Genomic DNA, 9,852 nt, shown 5'->3' on the forward strand with positions numbered 1-9,852 from the left:
CCTATTAATGGCCACCTGTCACTGGGAGGGAGAAGAAATTAGAACCTAGAAATGGGAACACATTCCTAATATCAACACCTGGATCCAGCCATGCTTGAAATAGTACACTTCCTGGCCTTTTTGTCATCCTAAGACAATAAATTCCAGCTTTTGTTTAAGCCACTTTGCATTTGGTTTCTGTCATCTGCATCTGAACTACTACTAACCCATGGTACCCAGGCCCTATAATTTTAATGGAAGAATGAAAGTGAGAAGGATGGGGAAGGAGACCAAGCTGATAGGGTCTGATACCTTATCTGATATAGCTTTCATTGCACATAATGGCTAAAGCACTTGACTGCTAACCAGAAGGCTGGAGGTTCAAACCCACCACCCACTCCTCAGAAGGAAGGTTGGGCAATCCTACTTCCGTAGTGATACTGCCTCAGAACCCAAGGAGGGGTCGCTATGAGTCGGGGCCGACTCGATGGCACATAACAACAACAACAACAATAGCACAGAGAAAGAAACTGGCTTTTGTCCAAGGTCACACAGCTTCTTCAGGTATACCCAGTGTCAAAGCCAGGCTGGCTCCAGTGGCCCTGTGGCCCGCCCCCAGGCCCTACACAGCAGCCCGGATCTTCTAGTAAGAAATAATCAATCTCTTTATTTACAAGTGATTTACAGTCACAAAACCCAGCTGGGGGTGGGGGATGGCACTTGGGCGCCAGCAGGTCACTTGTCTGCGCGGACAAAGGAGGCAAATACACTGTCATTCCGGCTGAGCAGTTTCTCAGGCTTGTCGAACTCAAGGATGGCACCACGCTTCAGGACAATCACCAGGTCTGCACTCAGGATAGTGTGCACGCGATGCTGGGCAGGTGGGAGGGGCTGATCAGGGTGGTGGGAGGGGGAAGGGGCGGGGCAAACAGCTGAAGGGTGTTTGTCCTGGAGCCTCGAGGGGGAGATGAGATGGGGGGCGGCAAGTGGCCAGAATATCCTGTCTCTGTGCTGCCTGCCCTTTCCTGAGGTGACTGTGACTCGGCACCCTCCATCCTCTAACACCACCATTCTCTCCTCACTAAGTCTCCGTTCTGCCCCCACCTTCAGGCCTCAAGATCCAGAGACTCCCCTGATATCCCCACTCCCACTTATGGAGAAGTAACCCCAGTCTAGTCACAGGGCTGGGGACAGGAGCAGGGCCTTGGAACCTGGAGAAAGAGGGGGTGTCTGAGGGAAGTACAGGTACACATTCCCTATACCCCAAATCTTACAGCCCAGGCTCCCCAGAGCTTTCCAGACTCCCTGCCCTGCACTGCTCCAGAGTCCTCTTTTGATTACCAGGCCCATGTGAGCCCAGGGGCTGCCTCACTAATAACAACCGCTGAGGCCAGCCCTCTCTCCATGTGTCCCATCCCACCCCATCATCAAACCCCTTACCGCGATGGTAACCACAGTGCGGTCTGCGAAGGCCGTCATCACCACCTTCTGGAGGATGTTTTCCTGCCAGGTGGGGACAGCAGCTGTTGGCTCACCTGCCCAGTGGATGGGGTCAGGCCTGGCTTTGGGGATGTGGGGCCCAGGTTTGTGGCCTAGCTCCCATCTAACCCCAATCCCAGCCCCACCTCCACCCTCTACCCGGACATAGTCCCCAGATAACTCACCAGGTTCCCAGCATTCAGGGGCTGGAATCAATCTGTTAGGAACTCAGCACTTTGTGTGTATGTGTGCTGTATGTGTGCACTGTATGTGATATGTGTAGGGGTATAAGGTTGTGTGTATGTCTGCATGTGCTGTGTGGTGGGTAATGGGTGTGACGTCTATGTAGGTTTGTGTGTGTGAATGAATGTGCCCTAAGACTAGACAGAGTCAGGGGTCCCCAGCCCTTTGATTTTTCTGCCACAAATGTCTCTGGACATTAAAGGTAACTTGAACTTCAGGATTACTTTGTGTAAACTTCTTCCTTAGACCCCAGCCAGGCCCCTGTACACCCTCCCAAACACCCCTGCCCCATGAATGTGCCCAGGACCGACCGTGGCCATGTCAATGGAAGCAGTGGCCTCATCCATGATGAAGATGCTAGTCTTCCTCACGAAGGCCCGAGCCAGGCAAAACAGCTGCCTCTGGCCCTGGCTGAAATTCTCCCCACCTTCTGTGATGATGGCATCTGAAAATAGCCCCAAGGTGGGGAACAGGGCTGAGTAGGGCAGATGGTATGGTTTGGGGGTATATGTATGAGGGTGTATATTTGGGTGTGTATCAGTGAGTACAGGTGTGTGAAAGGTTGCCACACCTTGGACAATTCCACGGGCTCCATTTTCATGGATAACAGTGAGAATGGGGCTCCTAGGAGTTGTGCACTGCCAAGGCCCTGGGCAGCACGGGAGTGGGGCGTGTGTGTGTGTGTACATGCTGCACACATGTGGGCCCTCATAGGGCTCCTCTGGGTGATTCTCTGCAGCCAGGGCTTGGCCAGTCCCACAACTCCAGCATATAGATCAGGGCTCTGCTGATTGCTAGGAAGGGGCAGAGTCTTCCCAGTAGCCTCGCTGAATGATCTTAGTGATTTCTCAGTCTGGCTTCTCCAATGCCAGGGCAGAACTGGGCAGGCAGGTAGATGAGGCAGGGCAGTTCTGAAGACACTACTATCATAAAAGGGACTTGTAATCTGGGCCCCATAGGGAACCCAACTTTTCCTCCTGAACCCTGTAGGAGAGGCTGGACTTTGAACTGATCAATTATGTGACTCACGCCTAGTCACTTGATCTATCTGGGCTCATGTATGATAAGAGGCAGGACTAAGTGGTCTCTAGCATCCTGCCAGAGCCAGACTCCAAACTTTGGGCACACCTAGAACATGGGTATGAGGTTTACTTCCCAGCCCCTACAGGGGTTCTTTAGAGCCCAACCAACCCAGTGGCTTAAGTGGGAGTAGTTACCGAGGCCTCCTGGCAATGCCTTTACCACCAGCTTCAACTGGGCGATCTCCAGGGCCTCCCACAGTGTGCTGTCAGAGCATTTCTTCTCTGGGTCCAGGTTAAATCTGGAAGGTGATACAGAAAACCCCATTAGGGAGAGTAGCAGGGTCCTAGCTCCATTCCAGTGGACTCAGAGGGTGAGGCTACGAAGGAAGTAGTGACTGAGAATTAGTTGACTTGGGCAGTCTGGCTGGGATAGGAGCACCAATGTGGTGGCAATGGGTGAGGAAGGCATCTCAGACCTGTGGGATAAGGTACCTGCTTAGGCCTAATGGGAAGAAGAAGGGCATGAGGGTAAAATGTGGAACCTCTGAAGAACCAGTCAGCCCTGAGTGCCCACAGGCTGAACAAGGCTGTTTGCCTAGTGAGCTGGGTAACTGGCAGACCTCTCTTGGCCTACCCTATCCCTCTCTCCTTCATACTCCAGATCTGATGGAGTTGAGACAGGCACAGAGTTGGGGTAGCACAAGCAATGTAGTGGGACTCACCGGATGGTGCCACTGAAGAGGACGGGGTCCTGCAGGATAATGGAGAGGCGTGAGCGCAGGGTGTGCAGTGGCAGTTTGGCGATGTCGATGCCATCAATGATGATTCGCCCTGCATGGAGATAATGTCACAAGAGGAACACTGCTGGGGCAGAGCAGGGCTAGAGACTGGGGTCCTCAAGAGGATGCAGCAGAAGGCAGTGATTGCTCGGCCTTTTGTGTGTCTGACCATACACCACGACTGAGGTCTTGTCTGGTGGCTGCGAGTACACATGGGTCCTCATCATACAGTCAGAGGGGCGTGTGTGTGTGTGTGTGTGTGCATGCTCGTGTGGTCAGGGAGGCCAGTCTTACCCTCAAACATGTCCACCATGCGGAAGAAGGCAAGAGAGAAGGAGGACTTCCCGCTGCCTGTGCGGCCACAGATCCCAATCTGGAAAGAGAGAAGCAAGCATACTTCCAGGGCTCTGGGAGTAGAGGACTCCCCCTAGTCCTAGCTCTGAGGGTGTGGGAGGTCACAGACTCTCTTCTGACCCTGGTTTTTTGACCAGCTTCTGTTTAGTCAGTGGTTGACCCAGGTTTGGTCTTGTTTCTTGCAGTGGGACCAGAGGCACCCACTCAGGGACCGGACAGCATGTTAGGGCGGTGTTTACACATGCGGAGTACAGATATCAGTTTGCTTGGGCCTTGGTGTGGGTCTGGGCAAGCTGGTACTTGGCTACAGGGGAGCTGGGGTCACTGGTGAGTCTCCATGGGTGGGGTGGGAGGGCATGAGGAAGGCTGCACTGGGAGTACAGGGATGTGCTTGTGCCCCACCTTGTATTCAAGCCATTGCTAACTCCGTTGCTGCCTGCCTAGAATTAAGGGACCAATACAGAGACAGAGATAGTGCCACAGAAGGATGAGAGAGAAAAGGACAGGGGTTCATCCAAAGGTCAGTAATAGTGAGATTGACAGCCACAGATAATGACAAAGTGATGGAGAAGAAGAGTGGCAGAGGCAGACAGACACATGGGGGATGGTGAGCAGGGAGTCAGAGTTGGGTCACAGCATAGAGACTGGGGCAGCCTTGTTCTCTGCCCCTTGGCCCCTGCTCTGAAGCTCAGAGAGGAGTGCCCAGGGGACAGCCCCTGGCCATTTTCAGGGGGGACAGAGGAGCCCCAGCTGTCTGCATGCTTAGTGAACAAGCAAGGAGGTACAGTCTGAAGGCAGCAGGAGAAGGGAAGGATGAAGGGGAGGCGGGGAGGGTGAGGCTCATCACTGTGAGGGACCCAAGCTGGGAGACTGGGGATCTGAATGACTGGGAGGCTTTCCCATTCACCGTTCACCGCCCTAATGGCAGAGCTGTTGTCGTCTGACCTTCTGTCCTGGGGAGATGAGTGCATTGACGTGCTTCAGCACAGGCTTCAGGGAGCTGTCGTAGCGCACACTCAGGTTCTGGATCTGGATCTTCCCTTGGTCTGGCCAGTTCTTCGGGATCAGCGATGGTGCTGGGGGCCAGACTGGGGGTCAGCTAGTGCCCAGGAGTGCCAGCCTATCCCCCAGGGTCCCTCGCAGTCCCCAACCCAAACCCTCCCCTATTCTAGGCCCTTCCTCCAGGGGTCGTCTTTCAGTGACCCTCACCCAGCAGCCCCTCGTAACTCTCTGCCTCAGTTTTCAGGAGCCCATGGATACGTTTCACAGCCCCCAGCTGGATCTCCATGTCTGCCAGGTTCCTCACCATCCAATTCAGGTAGTTGGAGACCTGTGGGGAGAATAGGGCATAAGGTGGCAAGCAATCAGCCACAGAGAGTGATCACCTGGTCCTATCCGCTGCCACCAGGATGGCTCATCTCATAGCTTGAAGAGGGACGAGGAGCTCATCAACTGGCTGTTAAGGGTGGCCATCCCTGGAGGTAGGGGAAGGGTTACAATGAATTTAGTTTCTTTCCCATCACCTTTTGGGCTTGGAGCTTGGGTGAAGAGAGACCTACAAGTCTGTTCATCTGCTCACAAGGGCCCTCTGGCATCACACTAAAATCAGTTCAGGGGTGATCTAGGGGTGTTTTGGTTGGGAAAGGTGCCCTGAGATTCCGTGAGTGCTGGTGTCTGACCCTCCCCTGCTTCAGCCCACTGCCCACTCACCATGAGGGCATAGGTGAGGCCAAGGCCCACCAGGCCGGCTGAGAGCTCCCTGTGTAGGGAGTTGGAGATGGAGGTCACAGCTGCGATGAGGACCACACATGCACCAATGTACTCCTGCAGAGGGACAGGAGCTGGCCTAGGCAGTCAGGGGTTGGGACCACAGGGCCCCCATCCTATCACATTCCCTTCCAGGGCAGAGAGCAGCCCAGCCAAGATTCAACCTCAGCCCCCACCAACTCACATACACATCATCAGACCACACAGGGACCCCAGTGAGACTACATGTGCACATAAGCTTATGCTTCCCCTACTTCCCAGCCACCTGCACACACCTATACACATGTACCTCATCAGCTGGCTCATGTATGTACACAATATATGTGTCATATGACCCTCTTTAGATGCACACTCATCACAGTTAAACAAACAATTATTCTTGCACACACCTCAAATATACAACGCCCCATGCAGTGATATGGAGACAAGGGTCTCAGACACTGGGAGGACCATTAGGGCTGGGCAGGAGGGCTCAGTGTCGACTGCACACATGTACAATCTGGTATTGTGTCCTATATTCCCACCTTCTGGTCCATATTTTGCCCTTGCTGTGGTGCCACACAATTATCAGGACCCCCTGTTCTGGGACCCAGCGTAGGGGTGGGTAGCACTTGCCATACGAACTTCCAGCCATCTGTTGGCAGCTGTGAGGAAGAGGGAGGCGATATTGTTGGAGTCTGTGTATTCGAGGAGCTTCTTCTGGAATCGGGCCTCGTACCTGGAAGGAAGATAAGGAGGATCTGAAGGAGTAATGTTAGTCCACAAAGTCCCTGGGACTCTCCCTACCTACAGAGAAGGCCATATAGGCCTCATTGGCTCCTAAACATGCCATCTTTGCCACCTAACAAATGAAATGCTTTTCCTCTCTGGAATGATAACTCCTTTATACTTGTTCAAAGTGGTCAAGAGTCTCCTTCAAATTCTTGTTCTTCACCCCAAGACCTGTTCTTCTCCCTGGGTCTTCCCCGTTACAATAAAGGGCCTCTTCATTCATCTCGTTGTGCAGGCCAGAAACCTAGGAATCATCCTGGATCCACATCTAATCTATCATCAAGTCCTCTTATTTCTACCTCCAAAATAGCCCTTGGCTCTGCTCACCTCTCTACAGCTTCCTGTCTACCACTAGCTCTCACCTGGATGACTGCATCAGCCTCCTAATAGTTCTACCTGGTGTCTCCCTACAGTCCCCTTTCCAACAGCAGTCAGCATAATCTTTCTAAACTACAAACTGCATCCTCTCTCTCCTCTGCTTAGAATATCACTGACTTCTATTGCTTTTAGGATGATGATCTCCTCGCCAGGAGCCTGTGACATCCGGCCCCTGCCAACCTCCTGCTATGCTTGCTATGCTGTAGTCACCCCAGTCATATTTCAGTTTTTTGACAGTACCAACTTCTTCCCTACCCCAAGGGCTTTGTACATGTTATTCCCACTGCCTGGAATGCTTTCTCCCTTGCTGTTCACAAGGCTGACTCTTTCTCAACCTTCAGGGCTTACCTTAAAGGGTGCCCCCTCAGAGAGGTCGTCCTTGACCACTACATTACCCAAGGTACACCTCCCTTATTATTCTTCATCTCTGAAGCTTGTTTTCTTAATTGTCTTTAGCTATTTGCTTCATTCCTTTAGCTGTTTATGATCTATCTCCCTCACTAGACTGTAAGCTATAGGAGGACTAAGATCTGTTTTGTTCACCAGTGTATCCCCATAGCCTGACACTATAATAAATATCGAATGAGTGAATGAATGGAGCCTTCCCTGGCCCTCTAAGGTAGACTTCTCAATGCACAGAATTCTACAGGGTCTTTCCTACCCTTGTGTCCTCATCACATTCTTGCCTGTGTTACTGTGCATAACCTACCTCCTCTCTCTGGTAACTTGGGTTCCTAGCATTACTCTCCTTGGCCACCCCCTCAGACCTGACTGATGTGAGCAGGGTCCAGAGGAGGGGCAGGGGCACTTGTTTGATGATGAATAAGGGAATGAATGAAAAGTAGTCTTAGCACTGCTGGGCCTGAAGACTAAACTCAGGGCACTGAGAAGGACTCAAGATGTGCCTTGTTGGGCATCTGCTTGTCACTCCCAGAAGGTGTCTGCTCTGCTTTGATGATTTCTGGGTGGAGAGTGTGTATCTGAACTATGTGTCTGAGGTGGATGAAGTGAGTCAGGTGTGAAAGTGTGTGTGAGTGCACAGCCAAGGGGTGGATGTGTGCATGTGAATGATGTGTCTGAGATGAGTGTGAAATTGGATGTCTAAAGGGTTTGAGTAAGTGTGTGTTGGAGATGTGTGTGCAAGGAGGGGCATTCAGTGTTTGTGGGTCTGAGAACCATGTGACAGGAGAGTCTGAGGGGTGTGTGAATTATCTGAAGGGTAGGTATATGCACGAGAATGTGTGACTTGGGAGCTTCTGAGTGTGCAACTGTATGTCTAAGACTGAAGAAGAGGTCCAGCTTTGGAGACATATAAACTCAGATTGGAGACTGAGCATCATTATGTACTGGCTGTGTGTTAGGATCAAGACTCAGTTTCCTCACCAGTAAAATGGGAATATTGCTGCCTCCCATATGGACAATATGCCTCCCGTATGAAACAATTTCTGTAAAACACTGAGCCAGGTGCTGGGCACTTTTGAAACTCTTTTGGGAAAAAGGCGGGCCTCTCAGGAATGACCAGGAGTTTCCAAGCTCAACACCAGCATTCACTGTCTATGTGATTTTGGGTTGGTCACCCAGCCTGAACCTCAGTTTCTTCATTTGTAGAATATGGCTATTGTGAGGATTAAATGCAGTAATACATATACAGCACTTTACACAGTGTCTAGCACAAGGTAAGTGTACAATCAATAAATGGTAGTTAGCTGTGTGAATTAGACACAGGGATGATTTGAAATTCACCCATCATGTAGGTGCAGAATATGGCAGGGCTTTCTGGGCACTTCTTCTGGGTGAGCCAGCAGAATCTGAGGGTGTTATGGGATGCTGGGATTCACTTACAAGAGGATTTTGCCCACTAAAGGGAAGTCACAATCTCTTGGCCCCAGGCCTCTGGGATACCAATTATAAGGGGGACATTGTCAAAACAGAGTAGAGGCTGGGCGTGGAAGCTGAAGGAATGGGGGAAGTTCAGGATTAAGAAAAGAAGGATGCTCAGAGGTGACTGTACAGTCATTTGCCATTCTCCAAGGAGTTTTTATGTGGAAGACACCACCAGCTAGGTTAGGGGTGTCCAAGGAGTAGAGTCAAGGCTGGATTAAAGCTCTGCTTTACTTTCCTTAGGACATCTAAGAGGCTGTCTTCCATTGGCCCCTGAGGCCCAGGGAATGAGCAGAGGCTACCATGCTGCTCTAGGGGTAAGGGGTACTGGGCACCTCTCCCAGGGCTGCAGCTGGGCCTTGCAAGTTGTGGGGAGGAGATGCAAGTCTCTCTACACTCTTGGCTGGTCCTTGAGCCCTGAGGTTACTCCTGGACACAGGGCTTGGTATCACTGTCACACTGCACAGCTGCGCCATCCTAAAAATAACTTAGAATCACTTTCTGGGTGAGGTTTAGAGACCAGAGCCAAATTTTTTGGATTTGGGGTCTCTGGTCTGCCTAGCTAGAGGAGAGATGCCCTATAAATCAGATGGAGGCTAGGTAACAGCTCCACTGCACTCCAGGCAGCCTTAGATGTTCCTGTCCACCCAGTATCACCACTGTGAGTGGTGGAAGGATGACACAATCACTGAATTTTTTTGAAGAATTCCTTCATTGGGTGAACTTACCCATCCTTTGAGTCTCAGCTTCAATGACATCTCCTCCATGAAGACTTCCATGACAGCTTCTCTTCTATGCTCCCACAACCTATATCCCTCCTGTCAGAGTACCTGTCACATGGGTTTGTTCTGCCCTGCTGAGAGTATGGACTATAAACGCCTCTGGGGCAGGGGCCCATCTGACTCATCTCTGTCCTTTTAGTGCCTGGCATGGAGTTTAGGACATAGGTGCTCAGTAAATGTTTACTGAATGAAGAACTAGGTTCAAGTGTGGGCTTTGTAGATCCTCACACAGAGAGGTCATATAACTACTTTGAGCCTCAGTTTCCTTATCTGTGGAACAGGAAAAATCATGCTCATCACCTAAAGTTGCAGTGCAGCATGAATGAGATTGGCATGTAAAGTACTCCTCAGCACAGCATTTGGCATACAGAAGATTCTCAATAGAAGTAGGCCTCAGGGTGACCCTTAAGATCTGGG

At 51.3% G+C, this 9,852-nt stretch overlaps 1 protein-coding gene across 1 annotated transcript in view; it reads right to left on the reverse strand.

Moving 5' to 3' along the window:
- Positions 1–714: 714 nt before the first annotated feature.
- The window catches only part of ABCC8 (ATP binding cassette subfamily C member 8), a 93,661-nt gene continuing 84,523 nt past the window's right edge, over positions 715–9,852 (reverse strand). Inside the window, exons 30-39 of the mRNA XM_007955560.2 lie at positions 6,239–6,341; positions 5,567–5,680; positions 5,066–5,186; positions 4,802–4,932; positions 3,797–3,875; positions 3,446–3,554; positions 2,919–3,022; positions 2,013–2,146; positions 1,420–1,482; positions 715–852 (exon numbers count right to left, since the gene is read on the reverse strand). Coding sequence (XP_007953751.1) covers positions 715–852; positions 1,420–1,482; positions 2,013–2,146; positions 2,919–3,022; positions 3,446–3,554; positions 3,797–3,875; positions 4,802–4,932; positions 5,066–5,186; positions 5,567–5,680; positions 6,239–6,341 — 1,096 coding nt within the window. The remainder of the gene's footprint in view (positions 853–1,419; positions 1,483–2,012; positions 2,147–2,918; positions 3,023–3,445; positions 3,555–3,796; positions 3,876–4,801; positions 4,933–5,065; positions 5,187–5,566; positions 5,681–6,238; positions 6,342–9,852) is intronic.

Source organism: Orycteropus afer, unplaced genomic scaffold (genome assembly GCF_000298275.1).
Source record: "Orycteropus afer afer isolate SDZICR_OR568_19922 unplaced genomic scaffold, OryAfe1.0 scaffold00014, whole genome shotgun sequence".
In the NCBI taxonomy this organism is placed as follows: Eukaryota; Metazoa; Chordata; class Mammalia; order Tubulidentata; family Orycteropodidae; genus Orycteropus; species Orycteropus afer.